At 45.6% G+C, this 25,362-nt stretch overlaps 1 protein-coding gene across 3 annotated transcripts in view; it reads right to left on the reverse strand.

Moving 5' to 3' along the window:
• Window positions 1-25,362, reverse strand: part of TMEM94 (transmembrane protein 94) — a 734,938-nt gene that overhangs the window by 528,218 nt on the left and 181,358 nt on the right. For all 3 annotated transcript variants that reach the window (XM_086930762.1, XM_086930761.1, XM_086930760.1), the window contains exon 6: window positions 4,184-4,383. In XM_086930762.1, the coding sequence (XP_086786888.1) occupies window positions 4,184-4,383 (200 nt within the window). The remainder of the gene's footprint in view (window positions 1-4,183; window positions 4,384-25,362) is intronic.

Raw genomic sequence — 25,362 nt, forward strand, 5'->3', positions numbered from 1 at the left:
ATCACACAGAAGATTTGGACATGAAGAACTAAGCCAGGCATTCTGCTGCCAGATAACACTTGGATCATATCACTGGCTTCAGGAAGGCATGGTCAAGAGTTGATACAAGTGGATAAAGAGAGATTTCATTGGATCACAACTAGAGCATCAATACATGCAATTTTTACAGGAGACTGAGAAGGTTGGTAATGGGTCCAAATTACAAGTCTGATGCTCCCTATCATTTATAGTTGGTGCAATGCAATTTATTCAGTGTTGCGTACTGCATCCTCCTGCTTTTTTCTTTTCAGACTGTTTTGAGCACCTTGGATAAGCAAGTCATTGCTTTGGGCAGAGACGAAAAAGTTACTCACCTTCGGTAAGGCCTTATTTGGTAGACTGGATCCTGAAAACTTCTGTGAGATGTAGCCCTTTGTCCTGGTAGGTGGCCTCAACCGGCTCTGCATGGCGTTGTACGTGCCAGATTTGACTGCTGACGTCAATTACTTTTTGCAACTTTCCACGCCAGGAGCGTACAGCCACTAAGAACAGTGACCACTGGTGTGGAAATCTTGGGCCGTGAGAGAGGAAAGGTTTGTCATTCTAAATCCATTTGAAGAGTGGGGAGGATGGGTGGGTAGGTAAGGAATCTGCAGATAGCTAGAGTTTCTACTAGATAAGGCGTTACAGAAGGTAAGTAACTTGTTCATCTTATAGACTTCTAGCAGCAGATTCCATACCTTAAAATAGATACCCAAAACAATTTCACATCAAAAAGTCCTAAGTACCGAACTGGTAAAGTGCCTATCCTGACAAACCTGACTGTCCAGGCGGTAGTGTTTTGTGAACATGTGCAGAGAGGCCCACGTTGCAGCCTGATCAATGTCCAGGAACTGAACTCCACAAGGTAAAGCAGTGGTCGCAGTTTTGGCTCTGGCTTCAGATGGATAATTCTTGGCCAATGCGTAACAGATCTTTGTGCAGAGCACTAACCATCGATATATGCTTTGTTTCTGCACAGTCTTCCATTTCTTGACCCCAAAGTACCATATGAAGAGTTGGTCATTCACCCAGAATTCTTTTGTACCTTCAAGGTAGAACAACAAACCTTCTGGGTCCAGACAGTGGAGCCTCTACTCTTTCTTAAAAGGATGAGGGGAGGGGGTGGAGGGATGCAAAAAAGGAAGGTTAGGGTGAAGAGTCTGACCTACGTGAAAAGGAGTGACGTCGGAAGGAAGGAGGCACATATCCAAAGGTCCAGCTTGTCAGGGTAAAAGGTAGCATACAGAGGATGCACTTAGAATGCCTGCAACACACAGACCTTTCTGGCTGATGTAAAAGCCACCAGAAAAGCAATCTTGATGGTAAATAACCATAGAGGGCAGTTGTGCAATGGCTCAAAAGGCGAGCACATCAAGAAAGCATGATAAATGGCCTCCCGGGAAACAAATAAGGAAAATTAGTACAACAACTGGAAGAAAGCAGAAATGGCTGAAAGTTAGCCCTTAACTATGCCCAGAGCAGAGCTCTGCTGGAACAAATAAAGAACACATATTAAGACCTGGGAAAGGGAAGCAGATAAGGGATCAATGTTTCTCCATACACACTATGATACAAATTTGTCCCAGAGGCAGACATAACGTTTTGGTGGAGAGATGCCTGGCTGCCAGAATAACATCACAGACTACAGAAGGAAGGTCGAAGGCTATCAACTGTTGCCGCTCAATCTCCACGCATAAAGGAGGTGGGTGTGCAGGTTCGGGTGCAGGACCCTCCTATACTGCTGCGACAGAAGATCCTCTTGATCAGGGCGCTTAACCAGAGGGCCAATGCTCATGCTCAACAGTTCAGTCCTCTGTCAACCAGTCATAATCGGGTGCCAAAGATGGAGGGGTAGCCACATAGGGGACGGAGTAACCCATTTGTACAATTTGTAGTACCCAACGGTCTGATGTTATTGACTTCCAGTGAAGCAATTGATGGTGTATTCTGCCCCTCACTTGATGCCTCTGATGGTAGAGGGACAAACTAAAGAGGCTTGGGGGTTGCGGCTGCCGTGTGAGGGTTGGGCTGGGCAACCCTCTGGCTACCTGTCCTACGTGGACTGTGGGAACCACGTCCGCGGCCACAAAAAGGTGTGCTTCTTTGCCAGCTGTGGTGGTTGGGAAGGGACTGACACAAATGGAAACCCCTTTCATAGCCATGAAGGGGCAAAAGGCGGACTGGGAGTGGCGAGGGGCCATAGAGAAACCCAAAAACGTGACCATAGCCCTGGAGTTCCTAAAGCGCTCTAGTGCTGAGTCTACGAAGAGACAGGAGCCATTAGAGGGCATGTCCATAAGTGATGCTAGGATATCCCCAGAAAAGCCAGCAGTCATCAGCCAGGTGAGGCGCCGAAGGGCCACAGTCTAAGAAATTGCTCTGCCCAGCGAGTCGGTTATGTCCGGGCTCAAACAAATGGCGAACTTTGTTGCACCCCGCTCACCTGCAGTAGCCTAACCAAGTATATATATATATATTTCCCAAAGTTGCCCCTGAGCACAAAGACGCACTCCACACGAAAGAAGTTCAGCCGAACTTTAATTTCCAAACCAGCTCACCTTCACAACCAATTAGCAGTCCAGACGCGTTTAGATGCCTTGCATCTTAATCATAGGGTCGGGGGAAGAACAGAAACCTGGAGTAGACTGCAGTCTTTTTTTTCTCCCATCTTCGCAACCACCCTCCTGTGAGCGGCCTGCTGGCTACTGTAGTCTTAAATATTGCCCCTCCAGTGGGGTCCAAGTTCCTGCTCGAATTTTACACCCCAAATGTTAAACATAATATTTGTAGCCCTCCGGTGGGCCTCAGGAAAGTGCTCCAGTTTGCTAATGACAGTTCTTCATGCGCTGGAATCAGGCTGCCATTCCCTTGCAGCCCCACAGACCTGTATTCCAGTCAGCCAGGCGGTGCGATCTTCCATGGCCTGAGCCGCCGTGTAGAACATTTCCCAAAGTTGCCCCTGTGCACAAAGACGCACTCCACACGGAAGAAGTTCACCCGAACTTTAATTTCCAAACCGGCTCACCTTCCCAACCAATTAGCAGTCCCGGACGCGTTTCGATGCCTTGCATCTTAATCATAGGGTCGGGGGAAGAACAGAAACCTGGAGTAGTCTGCAGTCTTTTTTTCTCCCATCTTCAGAACCACCCTCCAGTGAGCGGCTTGCTGGGTACTGTAGTCTTAAATATTGCCCCTCTAGTGGGGTCCAAGTTCCTGCTCGAATTTTGCACCCCAAATGTTAAACATAATATTTGTATTCAACTCTTTCCATTGGCTGTGTCATGCTATCAGTAAGTGAAGACCAATGTACTTAATGTGACTCAATAAAACCCCTTCACTACTGGACCAAAATCATTGGGCTTGTCTCTGGCTTTTGTTTTTGTGGGCATCAAGGCTGGGAATTGAAGCCACTGGGTCACTCAAAACAAGAGATCACGTACTAGTGTGTACAGTGCTAGAACAGAAACAAGCACTTTTCACTGTTCTCTTATGCTCAATTAGGTCTGAAGGAACTTATATCACAGCGGGATAAAATTCAGAAGCATTAGCAGATGCATAAGTGGCAAACATTTAGGCTCCAGGCAACTTTGGCCAGACCTTAGTTACAGAGAAGGAGCAAGGCCAACTCTCAAGGGATCAGACAACCGCAGGCCCAGTTAACTTAAATCTCCTCTCAGGAATTGGTTTCTCTTCTACTCTTGGTTTTAGTACCAGGTTATCACAGCTGCTTAAGGATATACACTTAACACTCTCACTTCCTGAGCATCCAAAATGGAAGTTTCCACATGTGCCTAGTCATAGCAAAGAATGATCGTTCATGTGATGGAAGTCCAATGATTCACAAAAAGCCAGTGAAGATGAAATATGACAACAAATAATTTTACCCTCCCACAGGTGGTTAATTCACTTGACATACATCCACATACAAAGAGAAAAAGACACAATTAAGATTAGGTTAAATTAAAATAAAACAACCTCACACTCTGACAGCTACGCTTGCAGAGTAGTTCCAAACAATCACTCCAACACAGCACACTGGAGTTAAAGTACTTCAAGTGCATGGCTTTATAGACAGACATTCACAAGCTCCCTGTTAAGTACCAATCATCCATCTCACACCATCACAATGTCACAGACAGAGTTCAACAGTCATCCTCCTTACTTTAATACCCCGGAGACAGGCAGACGATTCCTGCCCTGGCCGCAGAGCAATTATATCTCCCTCCACAAGTAGGCTGACTGGTAGGTTCACCAAGCGCCCATCTCGGTACGCCCAATGCAGTGACCAGGATGGGGCGGAGGGCATATGCAGATCAGGGTAGAGCGAGTCAGCCCACTGGAAATGAAAATCCTTTAGAGCATCTGAAAGAGAAATTATATGTTCCGAGTCTAGCCAGCGAGCAGAGGCGAAATGGGTTAATGAAACATTTAAGGGAAAGTAGTTAATAGAGGGACAGCAGTAAAGATGGAAGACGGTATTAAGGTAAAGGAGGAAGACCAGAAGGACTGCAAGGGAAGGGGTGAAAAGAAAGGAGGAGGAAGGAAGTGAGTGAGTGTGCGAAAAAAGAAAATTAAAAGATAAGGAAAGAATTCTTCCTAGGTATGTATAAGACCAGGACAAGGTACAACAGAGTTTTCATCCTCTAAATGCCAACACTTCAGTTTTAATAATGTTATTCTAAAAAAAACATTTCTCCGAGTGTGCATATACAGCATTCAAATTGCGCTGAAGGCCAATTGGGGTCAGATCAAATAAAATCACACCATGTGCATGCATTAATACATGCAAATCATATGATGCTATACAAAGTGGGAAATTCTTAATGTTTCCTGTATCTTATAGTCACCTTATTATTATTATTATTGCATTTATTGAGCGCACAGCTACCCGGAGGTTTCCCGGCGCTTGCCTTGGGAACCCGTCCTGGCTTTTCCCTGTGAGATAGCCCCTACAGGGCATCCCCAAGGTGAAAGCCAGGCATCCCACCGCAGGGGGGCCGTTGTGGAGATTAAGCAAGCTTAATGCCCAGAGTTGCAGAGTGAGAACCCATGATTAGAGCAGGCACCGAAGCGAGAATTATCGAGTCCGTGGACATTTGAGCTCAAGACCCTGCCACGTCGGGAATTGAACCCTGGTCCCGGGTCTGACCTCAGCTTTCGGGTCTGCCTGCTCTACACCGTGAGCCACACTTCTCCACCTTAATAACTAAACATCAATTTTACATCTACAAGGAGTGTTCCTTTACTGACAATGAGGACAACCAAACTAAAACTGGGAGAAGATGTAGCCTTACGGTTAGAGAGGTCGACCTCAAAGCTGGGGAACCGGGTTCGAGTCTCGGCAAGGACGCCCAACATCCTGTGAGTCTGGAAAAATCACTTAATCTCCCCTTGCCTAACAAAAATAAATGTGTCTATCTGTAATGAAACTGGTGCTCATGTAATGCGCTATGATACCCGATGTCACAGGTATAGTTTGCGCTATATAAAACTCAAAAAAAAAACTATTGGAGGTCATGGAGTGTGAGCAATTGAATTAATTTTGGGGTTTGGAAGAATATTATGTTATGTTTGTGAATAATTTTGCTGATATTACTAAACTAATGAGGGAGAAAGAGGAGCGTGGAAAGATGAATGTGAGATATTTTACTTGTGTCAAGAAAAGTCAAGTTAAAGCTCCTATATTAATAATATATATTCCGGAATGTAGCATTTTTGATAATGGATTCAAGTGCATATGATCTAGGTGCGGTTTTGATGCAACTGCATGAGGGACGAGAACAAGTCAGCACTTGCATCAAGAACATTAAAATGTGCTGAGAGTAGGTATTCAGTGATTGCAACACAGGCATTAACATGTTAGAGGGTCACAATATTTTAGGACCTATTTATGAGGAAAAACTTAACTATGAACTGACCACAAGCCACTGGTAGATGTTTTCACAACTAAAGGTGGAACTAAGGCCACTCCTTGTTTTAGCTTAGTGGATATTTAGACTGCAATAATATTTATTTGAGATGAAGAATGTACTGGAAATGGGAAATATCAAGGCTGATTGTCCATCAGAGATACCAGTACCAGTACCTTCAACAAGTGATTGTGAAACTGATGAACGGATAGAACCTAAATATCGATATGCCTTTTGGTAATGCAATCACTGGATATGAATGGTGGGTGGCTTTGTGTAATGATTAAGGTCTGTTGAAGGTAAAACAACACTTGGCAAGAGGTTGGAGGACAGGATGGACCAGTAATGAATTACTTGCAAAATATAAATTTGTTGGGTCAGAATTGTCAGCAGTAAATAAGATCTTGTACAGAGGCGAGAGACTAGTGGTACCAGAGTTCATTTGTGAAAGATTGATTGAAATTTTGCATGAGGGACACGGTAACATGTCACCCATTAAACGTAAGGAATATAACCTTGCCACTCCCTAATGCCCGCTGGCTGACGATCATGGGTGAGCGACTGGTACAACGCACCTTAACTAAATTAGACTTTATAAAAATTGGCGACCTGTTCCCTGACGGCCACGCTTTCAAAATAGGTGACTAGTCTCGGTTCCCTAACGCCACCTTTATGGACAAATTTGTATTAGGGCGAATTCGCTCTGCTATGCGCGCCACATTTCCTGGCTTCCCACTTGAACCCCAATTATTCACTCCTCTCTCACTAGTCATCGAGAAAGACCGGGTGCCACCTCATCTCCAAACTATACAAAGCTTGTGCAGCCCTCGTCCCACTCAACGATGAAAGGATATGCAGAGACTGAGAGGGAGATCTGGGTAGCTCGATAACAGAAGAACAATGGGTAGCATACGGCGCAGTCACGAAAAACGTCTCCCTTAATAGCCGACACAAGTTAATACACTTCAAATTTCAAAGCAGAATATACATTACACCGGCCAGAGTCAATAAAATAGACCCCTCCAAACCCCACAACTGCCGTAAGTGTGACAGCCCACACGCTGATTTCGCTCATATAGCTTGGACCTGCCAGCGTATACACTCCTTCGGCGAAGAATTCCACAAAACTTTGGGGGACATGATCCACTTACCAATAGACCTGTTACCCAAAATTGCCCTCTTAGGATACGTACTTAACTTTCCCAAAAACGTTTAACAACTTGCAGCCATTTGTCTTCTCTTGGCCTACAGAGAGGTGGCCATTCATTGGGGGAGCAGGACTGCACCTGCAGTTAAGGGTTGGTTGGGCAGCCTGGCTTCTTATACTACAAGGAGTGAGGTGTATGCCACCACAGTACCATCTGCTTCACGGCCTAGGGACATATGGGGCCCTTTCAAAGCTTACCTAGCATCTTTGCGGCACAACCCTCCCTCTCAGTTGGACCAGGGCATAGTCCACACTGGGGTAGGTTAGTGGAAATCTCTATCGCACACTAGGTACTGCATTGTTTGGCTTCCTAAATGTCCCATTTGTCCTTTACCGTATTCACAGTGTTGCTGCAATTGTTTGGGGAATGGAGATTATTCTATGGCCTAAGATGCTATATGCCTCTGGGGGTATTGTCCACTGCATATCGAATGTCGCATAGACAATGGCTGCACAATGTGTCTTTCCTAGCCAAGCTAAACAGTATATGTACAAACTCCTTCATTGGCTATTGGCATGGACTGTGTATATCATTAGTATCACGATACCACTGTAATGAGCCCTGTGCCTCTACAGTACCCAGGGCCATTCCTGGGCTCTGCAAGTGCAGTGGTGCCATTAAGAGTATATGGCGCGGGGAGGTTGTCCTTACAAACTCCACAGCACCATAATGGCTACACTGAAGACTGACAAGTTTGATATCAAATTTCTCAGCACATTAAACCCACACTGATGCCAGTGTGTGATTTAATGTAAAATGCACTACAGAGGGCATCTCAGAGATGTGCCCTGAAACCTAACCTACAATCTACTCTCTTGTCTGGGAGGCTTCCTCGAGTACACATGGACGGCTGCATCAGCGAATAGCGATTTAAGCACTGCTCGATTACTTTGCCGCATACAGCACCGAAGATCATTACAGTACATTCAACGCATCCCCAAAACAATCTAGATCAGATACTTGACACTGAAGTTTGTCCAGCAGCTATATGGTTGACACAGATATGACTAATTGTTGTGATTTATGCTTAGAAGGGACACGCTGCTTGTTCCGCATTTAAAGTGTTGCTGTCGCACTCTACACCCAGGAGCTACCTGGCCCTCTATCTTCATGGAGTCCTCAATGAAGGATTTTGGTGCCCTCCTCCCATCACTGTCCTGATGAAGACCCCTGTGTAAGGTGTTAACCGACCTACGTTGAAATTTTGGGGTCGAAACGTCAACATTTCTTTTGCTGGATGCTAGCCCTTGAAACAACAGAGACTATATTGATTGTGTTTCACGAATGGGGTCTAGCTGCCTATAACGTGTATGAAAATTCATGTACCATTGGCTAGTTATTAAAAGCCCGATTTTGTTTTCGAATTGGTTTATGATCACCCTTTTTTTCATGTTTTTCTCATGATCACGTATCTTCACTTAAATTCACTCACCCATCCCCCTTATTTCTCTGTCCTGCTGGGCACCTTTTGTACATATGAAATTATCCTTTTCTATATTGAAAAAAAGTTTGGGGTGGCAATGTGATTAAATAACATTTGCTTCTGAAAAATCATTGTTGCAGAATATTCTTATGCTTACATGATTCTATTTTACAATGTGTAGTTTGTCCTTAATTGCTGGGGCCACTATATATTGTACTACTATTCACCCAGGTCCCAGTACCATTGGGTTTACCCTTTTTATGTAAAAAACAAATAGGCTGCCAAACAGCAGACATGTTGTTGGACCCCTGGGTGGAAAGCCCCCCACTCTCCTGGGCCTGCAACAATGCACATCCTAGGCGAGGTCTCCTCCCCCAGGATGGGCAGGGGGAAGCTTCAAAGGCATGTCACCTTTGGGAGCTTCTCCAGGCCACATGCTGTACTCAGCAACTGGCCCCCACTGGTTCGGACCCCCACTCTGGCCGGAAGACTGACAGGAAACCCTACGTGAGGAAAGGGGGTGTGCCAGTCTGTGCCAACTCCACCCCTCAGGTGGGAGAGGCGTGGCGTAGCACAACTCCGGGTTCTGGCCATCTTGAGGATGGGGAGCCCTGCCCAATCAGAGATAGGCCCCTGCCCCCTCCCACAGGAGAGGAGCAGGATAGGGGGTGTACTCACCCCGGGACAGGGACCTATTGGTCCCTGCCCTTCCCCTGCCTTCAACACCCCTAAATTTAGTATTTAGGGGCACCCTGAACGTCCCTTCCTCAGATCCCGATTTCGAAACAAGAAAGAAGACCAAGAAGAAGAAGACCTGCCGTGCAGCTGCTAACAAGAGGACAACACCAACTGACTTGTCCCCAGCCCTACAGGCCTGGTGATCCTTGCACCTGCTCCTGCTGAATCCCGGCATCTCCTGCGGACAGCAACCTCGAGAACCCCGGAGGACCTGCCTGCCATGACCCTCTTAGAGACTGGGACTCCCTGGAGCAGTGGTTCTGATCCAACAGCAATACCCCTGGTGCCAGCCAGGAACCGCAAATCCAGCACACTCTGCACCAGCCGAGCCTGGCCTGTGCCCGAGTGGACAAAGACTCTGAGGACGTCCCCCAGGCGATTCTGACCTGAAATCCAGTGCACAAGGACCCTCCTCAATGACCCAGACGACGCCTGCAGCCTCAGAATCAGGGACCCCTTCAACCACGACCAGCAGAGGGTAAGATTTCCCGACGTGAAAAGACAACCCTGTACCCGGCGCCCCCCGGCCTCCTGTGCCCAACTCCGGGGGGACTACCTATCCTCCAAGATCCCAACTTAGCCCTCAAAGTGTTGGTCGCTCCTGAAGAATTTCCGTCCCCGAGCCTGCAGCCTTTGTTCCCTTTTCAAGATCTCCATTGAATAACAATGAGCGCCCAATGGCTCAAAAGCACACTGCACCCAGCGGCCCGAGTGCCCCTGGCAGTGCAACCTTGGTCCTAATCTACTTCCCCATTTGCCCTAAGCAAGTGACCAGGAGCCCAGATCCCACAGCCGCATGGCCTGCTAGCCAGCAGCCACCAACCCAAGACCCCCTGCCTCTCGTTGGATAACATTGGGCCTAACTACCTCTGCACCCGGCTGCCCCTGTGCCGCTGAGGGTGTACCAACTGTACCTACCTGACCCTGGGAGACCCCTGAGTCTATGCCCAGAACCTTAACTCTGCAAGTCAAGTACTTACCTAAAAGCTGATGACTCACTTTTCTTCCATAGGCTAACATTGACTGGTTTCACCTGAAAATTCTTTTAAGTGGGGAGTTTTGAAACTATTAAATATATAAAATATTTATCTAAAATCAGCCGAATAACGAATTTCGATTTACTCACCTGTTATCAGGAGAGACCTCAGTGCTACATCTTTTAGCCCAATAAAGTAATTTTAACCATACTTACCAGTAACTTGAATTTCCTTCCATAGGATATCATTGCCTGCTTTTTGCTGAAAAAGTTTTTAAGTGTCGATTTTTGAAACTTACAAATATTCTTTAAAAATTGTGCCAACGATAAAAACGTAATTACTTGCCTGTTTTAGATAGATGTCCCAGTGTTGAACCTAGGAGCCCAGTACTGGAGTACAAAAGTAACGCGAACATACTTTACCTGCAAATTGAATTTCCTTCCATAGAATAACATTGGTAATTTCACCTTGAAAAGTTTCAGTGTCAACTTTTAAAACACAATAATATTCCTTAAAAATCACTACAGTAACCAAAACACTTTTACTTAACTGTTTACAGGAAATGTCCCAGGACTGAATCTTGGATCCAGTCCTGAGGTTAGAAAAGTAATCTACAAAGTAACTAATTGCATTTAGCTATAAATTTTCAATTATCTCAATGTTGCATTGTGTTTGAAATTGTGTTGCCTATTGCAACAACTGTAACTATTGTAATCAAGAAGTCTATTGCCTATTTGAAAAGTATTTTACTAAAGTATCTCTCATCCTGAGAAAGTATATGTTGATACCTTGTTGGTTCTAAAATAAAACAGCTATATCTTTTGATACAGAACAATTGCCCTAGAGTTCAGCTCTTGAGTGTGTGAGACCATTTGCTGACTTAGTGGGTACAACAAATGCTTTACACTGTCCTCTGATACTGCCTTACTGCTCGGCCAAGCTACCACTTTAGAGAGTGAAGTTATATCTAACTTTAGCCTCTGCCAAACCTCTGGGACTGTGGGCTCTGTGCACACTGTACCTTACTTTGATCCAGTATATACAGAGCCACTTTCTTACAGCCATTTGAAGTAATTTGAACTGGAAGCAGAAGCTAAGAAACATGTTATGGAATTAAAGATCTGTGACTCATTCAGTTATGAGTGAGTCACCTTTTTTGCCTCCATGTAGGAGAGAACCTGAAAGAATTGCGTGTACTTGGTAGATGAGGAATAAGATGAAGAATAGCTATAAAGATGAAACCATGAGTAAAAGAGTGAAAGCTAAACTAACTACTTCCGATCAGAGTCATAATAGCAAACTGAAGAGAAAGATGTGCCAATTTGAGGTAGGCGATTGGATACATATGAAGTTGGGAATTAATTTTAGAAAAGGTGAATCTAAATTTTCTGATCCGAAAAGGATCATTATGGTTGTGTTAATACCGTGATGCTGGATGGTGCAGATAAATGGTATGTAAAAAGGTTTGTTCATGATCACAGTATCGATGATAAGTGATAATAATGTTAAATTTCCCAGTGTTGATGCTAGGTTTACGGGTGAAGAAGCCAAAAGATTAAATCCTCAAAGAGAAAGAAAATCTTATATATGGTTGAAAGATTAAGTTCACGGAGTTGGATATTTTGACTGGATACATTCTCAGTAGTTATATGATATTGTATATATCTTTCTATTGTTATAAAGGAACTATGTGTGGTACTGTGTGTAGCCAGTTATGCTACTTTAATAGTAGAATGTTGTGCAAGAATTCTGTACAAAAGTTTAGGTTTAGAAATGACAGAGGCAGATGGGTGGCTGCTAAGAACACTAGCAGGGTCCTGTATCTTCTTGTCATCTCAATAAATAAACATCCATTTTCACATCTACAAAGAGTGCTCTGTCAGGGGCAATATACTAAGGCACTACTATTGGATATGGAAGTGTGGGAAACTCTGAAGATTGTTTTCAGACTATAGCAGGAAACCCAAAAATCAGAACTGGCAGGCTACAAAAAAAGACTAAGGACCTTATGAACTACCTGAATATCCAAAGAAAGCTGTCAAAGAAGGTAACTGGAAAAAAGGCCAGCCACACTAACAGGAGAGAATCGCAGAGACCATTCCCACGCTAACAAAAGAGAATAATCTCTGGATACCTAATGCGGCTTTGGCTACAAAAAGAACTATTTCAAGGGTCTCAGTCTGAAAGTCAATTACAGTGATTTTGTTATTAATCTTACTCTGGTGCTAACATGTTGATGCCTCCTAAGAGCATTAACCGCTATGCTGCATTCATGCAAGAAGGAGCATCACAGAAGAAATGGTTTATTAAGAGGTCACAAAACTGTACTGGCAATAGTGGCGAAACTAGGTTCCTCCAGAGTATTTAGGCAAAGGTGTCACTGTGGAAATCTGAAATAATTTCTGTTAGCATAAGCTCAAACCATCTTGGTTATGGCATCCATTTTGTTGGCTTTGTAACTCTTCCATCCTCTGCTACTCGTCGTTTTCCCTTTAGTTGCCTTCCTGACTCAGCTAAAAGCAATATGCATGCTAAAGAGTTTGTAGCTGCCATAACAATTGGTCTCAGACTTAACTGTCAACCCCTTTCTGCTGCCATAAGCACTCCTGTCCCCCCTCTGCTGACTATGTGATTTCCCATCTGCCCATGTTTGTTGGTAACTATTCCTGTGTAGGCCTGTACCTTCTATTTGTATCTACATGCTTACCAGTGCAGAAAAAGCTGTATATAAGGCCTGTGTTCTGTGACTTCAATGTACTACCTCAGGCAGCACTTGAGAGTGCTGTGTGGATGTAGTCCCACTCATGAGTGATTAATAAACTTGTAATTTGAAATCCAGCTTCAGTGCCAATCTCTATTTTGTTGGTCTAAGAACCCGTGGACAGAGAAGGATGGCCCCTGCACCAGTGTGCTCACTGAAAAGCACATTTCCACAGTTGGCGCCCGACACGTGGGTCCTCATCGGAGACACAGCCGTCCAAAGGAGTGCTCTTGACAGAATAGTGGAATACTGCTAAGGGGAAGTCCTGCATGAGGAGACCCTTGTCTTTGCAGCCGAAGTGATTTTTCCGGTTTTCTTGATTTGACCCTCCAGGTGTTGGCCGGTCCCAATTGAGGTATCCTTTGACGTTATTTTTGCAGTGACCATTAGGTCAACCAAGAGATTGGCGGTTGGAGACTTTTGTTTGGTAAGGTCGCTGAAGCTGCACTCTTGTTTGCTTGGCCAAGATTCTGGTTTAGTTTGTTTGATTTATTTTTTGCAAAAAGTAAAGGTAGGTATTGTGGAGATTTTTCTCTACTTTTGAATATTTTGGAGTAGTAATATTTTACAAAAAATGGTAGCATGCCTGTTTCCAGCACACTCCGTAGGTTGTGTTGCTGTCTTGGTGGTACCAAAACGGATTTAGAAAGAAGTCAGCCAGCTCCCCCAGAGGGGACACCTAATAAACATATGTATGTCAAATACGGTATTTCCTCCATAATGTATAGTACACTGTGGAACAAATATACGAAAAAGGATCCTGATCTACAATAGCCAGTGAATGGGTCATTTGACTTTAAAAAGATTCAATATGTAGAGCAGTGTTTATTTGAGAGAAAAAGTCGACAAGATAGGTATGATTGTGTACGAATGTGGGAGAAAGAAGTGCAAGAAAGAAGTGAGGAAAGAAGAAGCTATAGCAGAAAGCGTTGGAATTAAAAAATAAAGAGATGAAAGCAATAAAAGAAAAAAAGGAAAGGGAGAGTTGTTTAGAGGTAACTTGGCAGTACCCTATTAGGCGGCCCATTTCTCCCATACTTAATAAACCTCAGGATGATTCCATCTTATTAGATCGACCTGCGCCCCCGTATAAATTTCCCTCTGCCCCTGTGTGGGCTTTGTGATGGGAATAGATTCACAGAGACAGATACTGATGGTAACGCAGGCTTTATTTTTAGGATACGTCTGCGATGTATCAGTTTGCGGTAGTAGGGAAAGGGTATTTCAGCTGCAGCCTCTGTGGCGGAACGCCGCTCCCTGTGTCTTTCTGGTCCGGTTCCTCTTCTGTCCCGGGGGCTTCTGGGACTGGTAGTCCGGTCCTCTGCTCTGGCGCCTTCCAGCTCAAAAATTAGAGATATGAGGCAGATTTAGTCCTCTTGTAGATATGTACAGTGAGTAGGGAGGGGAGTGAGGATCACATGTGCATAAACACACGACAAAGTCCTAGGTTTCGGTACAGTGCAGATAGGGTTGGGGGTTAGTGCAAAGGATGCAGTGTGCGTTATCAGGGTGGTTTGTTCCACCTACGTTTACCCCAACCTGAAATGAGAGACCGTACCTGTGTTAGCCACACTTCCCTTGAAGTGTGGCTGGGCGAAGCGCCTTCCGGTTGGCCTCCTGGCTTGCTGCCGTAGTCATCGTCTCTCTCTTCCGGCTCGCCTCCAGCTGCCTCCTCTTCCTCGATAGTCCGGGCTCCTCCGCCGTCCCTGCTCTCCGCTCCGGTTACTCCTCCGATTCTCCTCAGCTCCTCAGCTCCCGTACTTCTCTCCACTCCGTCGTTCTCCTCGTCACTCAAACCGCCTACTCCTCCGGGTGATGAACACCCCTGTGTGTGGTTAAGGCTGAGTTTTACGTCAGTCTCGTGGGCGGGCCTCGGTTCCATTTTCGATCAGTTAAAGAAACAGTGGTCCTCCCGGAGGTCAGTCTCGGGTCGGTGGGGAATGTGCTAGTCTTCCTTCCAGTGTTTAGGGTGCTGTGTGACAGAAAGCAACAGGGTTTTGTTCATTTTAGAGTGGTTCGTGTGTCGTTGTACCGGGTCTTCCAGGTCCCCATCGTCACACCCTGAGAATGATCTTTCTGAAGAAGAACATCTTTCTTCAGATGATAAAGACTTAGATATGCAAAATGGGCGGCAGACTCGCTCTACTTTGACTGTTGATGAAAAAGCCACTCTCAAATCCACTGCTCGCAAAGAAGCTCATGAGACTACGTCTGACCCAGACCTTGTAGCGATGGTTCAGCGGTGGAAGGATTTCGAGCAGTTATAGTTTGTAGAGAAGTTTACCTGGGAGGCAATACTTGGTTTTAGAAACGTTTCTAAAAACTTAGAACCCACTGATCTCAATTCTGATTATAAACAATTAAATGATGGAACTTTTCCTTTTTCAAACATACTTGATTTAATTAGGCGAGTAGTTAAATTAAGACACGATACACTACGTTTAAAAGAGGAGCAAAAATCAGCCGGAAAATTAAAACTAGACAAACAGTTCAGACCCCAGTGCAAAAAGAAGAAGTTTTGGGGACAGATAATGACCCTAGTGATACTGTGGTTACTGTAAAACCGATATGTGAAGCTGCCCCTTTGCATGTTCCTCCAAAGGGTGCTGGAACAAGTGCTGATAAAGAATCAGATGATGCAAAGGGATATTTTGTATATAATTGGGTCTATACTCCTTGGAGTAGAGCAGATGTTATGGCTCTTAAAGCTGCTTTGCCTGACCCGCGGAAAAATCAGGCCGCTTTCTATGAAGAAGTGGAAGGCGCCATTAGCTCCTGCACTATGACCTTGCCAGATATTGATATGTTTTTTGGACTTATTTTGCTCCCTGATATGTGGAGAACAAAATCGGAAAATAGATGATAATGTAGCATATACTTGGGTGCATTTAGTAGAAATAGATGCGGCTAGAGAACCTGCGCAGAAACCACAACAGGAGATATTAGATCTTCCCAAAGCTATTGCAACCAAGTTAAAAACTCTCATACCCCCTAAGAAAATAGATTGGACAACATTAGCATCTTGTAAACAGAAAGCGGATTAGTCAGTTTCTGATGTCTTTACTCGATTTGAAGGGACATTCCATGACTTTAGTGGGCAGTCATTGAGAGATGACACGGCTAAGCATCTATTCGTCGACAAATTTGTCGCTAACATGTTGCCAGAAATAGCTAGTCGCCTAAAGGCCAGCGAGAGTTCATGGACTACGTCTTCCCCAGTCTCCCTTTTGACTATGGCCCAGTATTATGAGTGTCAGAAATTGGAAACAAAAGGCAAAGTGGATAAGAGGGTAAAGGAGTTAAAAACGAAAGTTATGTTGGCTCAAGTACATAGTCCACCATTCAGAGGTGGTGGTAGAGGCGGACGTGCCTGGTGTACCCCCTTTCTCTCGATCAACTTGGTCTTCAGTGCGCTTATTGTAAAGAGATTGGACATTGGCATTCTGAGTTCCCCCTTTTGCGAGGTCAGCAGTTTCACGGGGTAGAGGAAGTATGAGAGGACACCCAGGGAATTCAGGATATAGGGGAGGACTAAGAACTTGCCCCTGGCTTGAGGTAGTTGACACGGACCAAATTATTCTAATACTTTTGATAGACAAAATCAATATCAAATGTCTGATTATTCGGCTAATGGTCTTGGGGATTCTGATTATGCATAGGAATGCCTAGGATGGGGTAAGAAACCGGTGGAGTTACCAGTAGATCAGAAAGGTCCTTATGTTGATGCAACTGTTTTGGGCTCTACTGATTGGTTTGTAAATGTAAATGTAAATGTATTTGAGCTTATATAGCGCACAGCTACCGGCAGTGGGTTTCCCGGCGCTTGCTTAGGGAACCCGTCCTGGTATTCCCCTGTGAGATAACCCCGGCAGGGTATCCACAAGGTGAAAGCCAGGCATCCCGCCGCGAGGGGCCGTTGTGGAGATTAAGCAAGCTATTGCCCAGAGTCGCAGAGTGAACCCGTGAGTCGAGAAGGCACCGGAGCGAGAATTATCGAGTCCGTGGAATTTTTTAGCCCAAGACCCGCCGAGGCAGGGAATTGAACCCTGGTCCAGGGCCGATCTCAGCTTCCGGGTCTGCCGCCTCTAACCCCTGAGCCACACTTCTCCACTTTTCTGGTTGATACAGGAGCTATTCGTAGTGTTCTGTCTAAAAATTGGTTCCTAGGGCTCCCCTGTCTGGCTCAATGATAACATTGATAGGATTCGATGGGACACTTACATCTAGCCCACTGTCACAGCCACTTGCAATTAATCTTGATAAATTCACTGCAGCATGTCCATTTTTGCTTTCCCCTACCACGCCGGATAACATTGTGGGTATTGATATGCTTAAATAATGTGTGCTACAATACGTTGTTCGCCAGAAGGTGTGCGTGTTATCTTAAATGAGAACTATCCAATGGTTGAGAGCTCTTGTCTCATTAAAGAAGATTTTTCTCTGGTATTGTTACCTAGTACTTTATGGGCTACATCAGATTCCGATGTGGAACAAATGGTTATTCATCAGTGCATATTCAAGTGAAGGAAGGTGCTTCAATGCCTCGACTGCCCCAATATAAAATATCTTGGGAAGGCGAGGAAGCATTGAAGCACATTGTTCAGGTTTTGATTAATGTGGGGGTTGTGGAAGGAGTCCCTTATAACATTTGTAATAGCCCTATCCTTCCTATTTTGAAAAGAGACACCAATACTAAAATTTACAGATTAATTATTGATTTACGAGAGGTCAACAGAATTGTGGTGCCTCAATACCCGGTAGTCTCTGACATCACGACACTCCTTACTATGGTTCCTCCTACTGCCACTACATTTAGTGTCATAGATTCGAAAAATGTATTTTTTTCAATACCTATTCACCTTGATAGCTGTTATTTGTACAGCTTCATTTTGAACAATAGATCATACCGATTTTGTAGAGCTCCACAAGGGTATACAGAGAGTCCTAGCATTTATAGCCAGGCATTGAAAAGGCAGCTTGATTCTTTTCCTGTACCGAAAGGGGTGGCTCTTTTTTAATATGTCGACGGCATATTGTTGGCTACCGATACCCCTGAACAGTGTAAGGAAGGAACACTGTCCTTGTAATCATTTCTTGCCTCATCATCACAAAGTCTCTCGGAGGAAATTGCAATTTTGTAGACAGCAGGTTACCTATTTAGGTCACCTCCAGTCTAAGAAGGGACGTGTACTCACACCAGATCGCATTCAGACCATTTTAGACACACCTGTACCCCCTACTCAGAAGGACGTCTGTGCATTGATTGGCCTTACTTCTTTCTGTAGGCAGTGGATTCCTAGGTTTTCATACATTATTAAACCCTTGTTGGCCCTTTTGACTAAAGACACTCCGATGCCTCTCCCATGGACTACTAAATGCCAGAATTTATATATTATATTTATTTATAAATTTTTATATAGCGTGAACATGACCAACTAGGGTATCAGAGCGCTTTATAATATACAATTATTAAACTTTAGATGGTTGATGTAGTATACAAAACATTTGGTATTCGCTATTCAGTACAACAGAGGTATATAGTATTATATGGATAGCATAGGTGACTAGTAGACAACAAAGAATGATCAATGAGGGAATCAGAGCCCTTCACAGTACACAGTTATTATACATTAGGATGTAAGGAAGAATATATACATTCAGTAAATTCCATACAATCAAAAAGAGGTAGCCAGAAATATCTGGATATCATAGGTAACTATTAATCAACATTGGATTAAAGCCAAAGGATGTAAATGTGTCCATTAGAAGCATTTTTACTTCTTTTTTGAAGGATGACATTCCACGTACTAATGGAGGTAGGGAGTTCCAAATCTTCGGGGCGATCCCTGAAAAAGCTCTGCAACCAGTTCTCCTTTTATGGAAGGATTGTGGTTTCAGTAGTAGTGACCTCGCACTTCGCAATTGTCAGCATCCTCCTGATCGCTCTAACTTTAGTGCTAAGTAAGTGGGAGTATTGTTATGCAGGGCTTTGTGGGTCATGCAGGCAACCTTTAGGTGTATTCTTGCCTCGTATGGCAACCAGTTCAGAGCTTTCAAGGTTGGAGAGATATGGTTAATTCTTGTAATTCCTGAGATCAGTCTGGCCGCAGCATTGATCGAAGCCCTCAGCTAGGCCAGCTTGTACTTGGGGAGACCGCATAGAGTGGTGCTTCCGTAATCCAATCTTGGTAACAGCAGGGCTTGTATCGGCATTTTTAAGTCGGTCTGTGGAAGGAAGGGTTTAAGTTTCATTAGTATAATCAATTGGTGCTTGGCTCCCTAAGTGGCATTAGTGATTTGCGCTTGCATGTTCAGGTGTTTGTCTACGGTGACTCCCAAGGATTTCGCGGAGTCAATGAAGTGGGGAGCACAGTCAAAGGAAGTTAGATGTCTCAACCAAAGATCTATCTTGGGTGTGTGTTTGGGTGGCGAGATGAGAAGAAATTCTGTTTTTTTTTGGTGTTAAGCATAGGGTGGTTGCCGGTGAGCCAACTTTGAGTGTTCTGTAGAATAGCGTTGAGAGAGATGAAGTCTTCTGGTGAGGAGATTTTCATATACAGTTGGGTGTCGTCAGCGTTCAGGTGATATCGGATGTTCGCAGAGTTCAATGCGTTTGCAGGGGTTCCATTAATAGATTAAAGAGAATGGGAGGGAATGCGGAGCCCTCTGGGACCCCTATGGTGACCAAGGAGGGTTGAGAAAGTGAATGCTTCAGCTTGGTTCTTTGTATTCTGTTATTAAGTATGTAACAGTGGTCCAGTAAAGGCCCATCCTTCACTCCAGTAGGTTGTTGTGCTTAACCGTATCGAAAGCAGAGGATAAGTCAAGAAGTATAATAGGCATGATTCGTTGTGGTCTAGCATTTTTAGTAGGTCATCCAATATGTGGGTTAGAGCAGATTCCGTGCTATGACCTTGCCGGAAGCCGGATTGGTGTTTGTCTAGGAGGTTGAAATTCTCAATGTGATTACATAGTTGTACACATTTTCCAGCAGTTTCGCTAGAATAGGGATGTTGGTTATCGGGCCGCAGTTGTTTAGATCTGAGGGGAGGGAGTCAGATTTCTTTCATATAGGTGTGACCTGTCCTACTTTAAGACAGTCCAGTATGGAGCCTTGTCTCAGAGAGGCGTTTACAATCTTTGACCATAGGGGTATGATAGAGGTTTTGATCATTTCTGAATAGGGAAGGAGGTAGGGGGTCGAGAAGTGATTGGAGGGGTTATTCGCTAGAAGAGTTTTGTAGATTTCTTGTTCAGGGATTGCCAAGAGGCATTGTTTATGGGGGTTTCCGTCAAGAGTACTAGAATGGACCACGCTCAGAGCATAAAATGTAGTGTTCTGAGCAATAGGTTGTGGAAGGACCTTCTTGGTTTGGATGTAGAGTTCAATGGCTTTGTTTTTTAAGGAAGAAATTGGCAAGCTGATTGCAGTTAGGAATAGCCGGATTGTTTAGTTCCACAGATTTAGGCGTATTGTGCGCTTTTTGTTTGACTATTTCAAATAGTTTCTCTGGCGGTTAATGGCTTGGTTTAACTGAGTTTTGAAAAAGTCTGCCTTAGCCTTTAGTTGTATGCATTCCTCCGCACTCTAAGGTGATATAGGTGATCAGTGGAGGGTGCGGATTTCCATAGTCTCTCGGCTGATCTTAACTTTGTCGGTCAGAGTTCAGATTCTCGTTGAACCATGGTTTGGTGATTTTGGAGGAAACTTTTTTTCTTGGAGGGGTGCTGTAGAGTCCAGAATGTCAAGCATAGTGGAATTGTAAAAGACTGTGAGGTCATGGACGTCAACCATGTGTGTCTTGGGGGTTAGGGCGGAGATGCTTTGGTTTACTAGGTCAGTGGGGTTAATATTTTGTATATTCCTTTTCCACTGTTTCGTTTTTGGGGGTTTGGCCCCTTTTTGTAGCTACCTCAATATTGACAAAGAAGAAAATGCTCTAATGGGCCATCCAATCACATGGGGTGATGAATTCTAGTGATACAGTGTTCGTTTTCGCTATGATGAGGTCCAATATCTCTCCCTTGTTGTGGGTGGACTGTCACAGAATTGAGAAAGATCCTGATCAGACAGAAAAGATTTGAGACAGCTTACAACATGGTCGTTTGAGTTATTCCAGTGGATATTGAAATCGCCCATGAAATTCTGTGGTACTTGTGAGTTGTCGTTGGATGTAATGACTTCCATTAGCTCATCGATGAACGTCAGATTGTCACCAGGAAGGTTGGTAAATTATGTGAAGTTTGCTGGTAATGCGCTTGTCATCGGAGAAGTTGATATAGAGATATTCACAGGAGGATAGAGAGATGGAGTCTGCTTGATTGACTGTAATTGTGTTACGATAAATGCAGGCTAGTCTGCCGCCAGGGTTCACGTTTCTGTCTAGATGGATTAAGTCGTGACTAGGAGGTACCAGTAGGTCTAGGGTGGGAGAGGAGGAGCTATGGGGGATGGCCTCGAGGTGTGGCAGCATGATGGGGACTGATGCATGCGCTTGGGGTATGGATGTAGAATGGTGAGTTTGGATGAACGGAGTGAGTATCAAGGGAGTTGGGAGCCGATTAGATAGCGTGGTAGGCGGTAGGACATGGGGAGCTTTACATGTCATCTCAGTTGAAGGTGGGGGGATGGGTATGTCGTGGGTGGAATTGGTGTAGGTGGATTCTTACTTGGACATCACGGACATCAATGATGTGTCTGCAATGAGGTGGCCGGTAGCTAAGAGTATCCCTGACTCTCCTGTGCCAGGGGACCCCGGTGTGGTTGAGACGGATATGATGGGGGTAGGAGTCAATGGGTGTGGGGGAGAATTTGGTTTAGTAGCATTCGTTGTGGGATTTTGTGGTAGAGTTGAGGTGTCAACAGGATAGTTGGGATGAGTAGTGTCAGGAGTGTGATTATTTTCCTATGCCTTCCAACAGCTAAGCCAAGCTCTTTGTTCTGCACTTGTGTTAGGAAATCCTGACTACACTAAGACTTTCACACTCTATGTACATGAGAGGGAAGGTTGTGCCTTCTCAGTTTTAACATAGACACGGTGATAAACAACGTCCTTGTGCATATTTCTCAGCTGTCCTTGAACCAGTTACCCGCGCGCTGCCTGGTTGTTTCCGAGCAGAAGGTGCAGCAGCTGTGTCCATACGTCAGAGTGAGGGAATAGTCTTGTCCCATAGATTGTTTGTGTTAGTATCTCATTCAGTCGATGCCTTGCTAAATCAAACAAAGACACAGCATCTTACTAGTACCCGTTTGACAGGATATGAATTGACACTTTTGGCTCCTCATATCACGTTGAAAAGATATTGGACTCTGAATCCTGCTACATTATAGCCACTTCCAGCTACCCAGTCTCATTCACAAGAGCTACATGATTGTATATCCCTTCCTTAAGAACACACAAAGGGTCGTGTTGACCTACAAGATGCACCTTTTTCCAGTGTGGATGGGGAATTGTGGGTTGATGGGTCCAGCTTGAAGATGCCTGATCGCACGACATATGCTGCTTATGCAATTACAACACTTCAGACAGTAGTTGAGTAAGCTCGTATCCCACAGAAATCAGCTCAAGCAGCCGAGTTGATTGCACTCACAACAGCATGTGAGCTTAGTACAGATTTGCTTTTCAACATTTGCACTGATAGCCAATACGTCTTTGGCGTGGCTCATAACTTCGGGCAGCTATGGAAAGAATGAGGCTTTCTCACTTTACATGGGACACAAATAGTGCATGAGGAATTAGTACATAATCTCCTTACTGCCTTGACCTATCCTAAGAAAGTGGCGATTGTTAAATGTAGGGCACACAAGAAAGTGGCCGATAAAATAGGAGCAGGCAATGCCTTTGAGGATCACACAGCTCGGGAAACCGCAATGCAGCGAAGTACCACATCTATGTATGTAGTTAAATCACAGGCTGAACGTTGGCATGATGCCAGGCAAGAGGTCCTGGAAATGCAACAATCTGTCTCTGTTGATGAATTAGACCAATGGTCCAAGGAGGGAGCATTGGATGATGAGGGCTGCTGGAGGAATAAAGAAATGACCAAATGGAAGTTACCCACAGCCTATTTACACCCTATGATTCACATGACGCATGGGCCGGGACATGTTGAAGCATCCTCAATAGCAAAGCAACTTATGCAAGTATGGGATCATCCAGAGATTGTAGGTATGGCTAAGAAAATAGTCCAGTCCTGTCTGATCGGTCTCCAGTATAATCCTGGAAAGGGAACACCAACTTCAACCGGAGGGTTTGCAATACCTACTGCAACTTTTGAGGTCCTGCAAATGGATTACATCCAGCTTGAGCGCTGTAACAACCTTTAGTATGTCTTGGTAGTGGTTTGTGCCTTTAGTAAATGGGTGAAATCATACGCCACAAAAGATAATACAGCTCTTACTACAGCAAAGGTGCTCCTAAAGGAGTTCTTTCCCCGATTAGGCATTTGCCGAGTTTTGTGGAGTGACAAGGGACCCCATTTTATTGGGCAAGTTGTGGAGTATATCATGAAAGGGTTGGGAATTAAGCAGAACCACTGAGGACCCCGCCCAGCAGACCCGGCAGCAAGAGAGCCCCATGGTTCACCGACGAACTCAAGAGCTCCAAGAAGAACTGCCGAGCCCTCGAGAAAGTCTGGAGAAGGGAACCGACACCGGACAACAGGACCTCCTTCAAACTTGCCACCCGGAAACACCACCAGCTGATCCGCGCCGCCAAGAAAACAGCATTCAAGGACCGGTTGGACAACAACGCACACAACTGCAAGGAACTCTTCAACATCGTCAAAGAGCTTTCCAACCCCAGCGCAGGAAACAACGACATCACCCCATCGCAAGACCTCTGCAACTCCCTGGCTTCATACTTCCACAACAAGATCGCGGACATACACAACAGCTTCAACAACCAACCAACGCACACCATGACCGAACAACCACCCCCCACCACCACCCTCCGCGCCTGGACCCCGATCAGCACCGAAGACACCATCCGCACGATGAACTCCATCCACTCCGGATCACCGACCGACCCCTGCCCTCACCACGTCTTCAACAAAGCCGACGCTGTCATCGCACCCCACCTGCGAGACATCATCAACACATCCCTCGACACCACCATCTTCCCCGAGAGCTGGAAACACGCCGAACTCAGCGCCCTACTCAAGAAACCAACAGCGGACCCCACCGACCTCAAGAATTACCGCCCCATCTCGCTCCTCCCGTTTCCAGCCAAAGTCATCGAGAAGACCGTCAACAAGCAGATGGCCGCTTTCCTCGAGACGAACGGATCCCTCGACCCCTCACAGTCCGGCTTCCGAGCCAACCACAGCACCGAGACCGCCCTCATCGCCGCCACCGACGACATCCGAGCCCTGATGGACAATGGAGAAACAGCGGCCCTCATCCTCCTAGACCTCTCCGCGGCATTCGACACGGTCTGCCACCGCACCCTAGTACGGCGCCTCAGCAACGTCGGAATCCAGGACAAGGCGCTGGAGTGGATCACCTCCTTCCTCGACGGGAGAACACAGAGAGTCCGCCTACCACCGTACAAGTCAGAGGCCACCGAAGTCATCTGCGGCGTCCCCCAAGGATCATCTCTGAGCCCCACCCTCTTCAACGTCTACATGAGCCCCCTCGCGGCCATCGTACGCCAACACAACCTCAGCATAATCTCCTACGCCGACGACACCCAGCTGATCCTCTCCCTGACCAACGACCCCGCCGCCGCCAGAGCCAACCTGCACGAAGGGATGAAAGAGGTAGCCGAGTGGATGACGACCAGCCGCCTGAAACTGAACTCGGACAAGACGGAGGTCCTCATCCTGGGCTCCTCTCCCTCCGCCTGGGACGACTCCTGGTGGCCTCCCGCCCTGGGCACCGCACCCAAACCGACAGACCATGCACGCAACCTGGGCTTCATCCTGGACTCCTCCCTCTCCATGACCAGGCAAGTCAACAACGTCTCCTCGGCATGCTTCAACATCCTACGCATGCTACGGAAGATCTTCTGGTGGATCCCCACCGAGACCAGGAAGACCGTCACCCAGGCCCTCGTCACCAGCCGACTGGACTACGGCAACGCCCTCTACGCCGGGACCACCGCCAAGCTCCAGAAGAGACTCCAGCGGATCCAGAACGCCTCAGCCAGACTCATCCTCGACATCCCACGAACCAGCCACATCTCCGGACATCTGCGAGACCTTCACTGGCTCCCCGTCAACAAAAGAATCACCTTCCGCCTCCTCACCCACGCACACAAAGCCCTACACGACCAAGGCCCGAGCTACCTCAACAGCCGAGTCAACTTCTACGCTCCCAAACGCC

This window comes from Lissotriton vulgaris, chromosome 7 (assembly GCF_964263255.1).
Source record: "Lissotriton vulgaris chromosome 7, aLisVul1.2, whole genome shotgun sequence".
Taxonomy (NCBI): Eukaryota; Metazoa; Chordata; class Amphibia; order Caudata; family Salamandridae; genus Lissotriton; species Lissotriton vulgaris.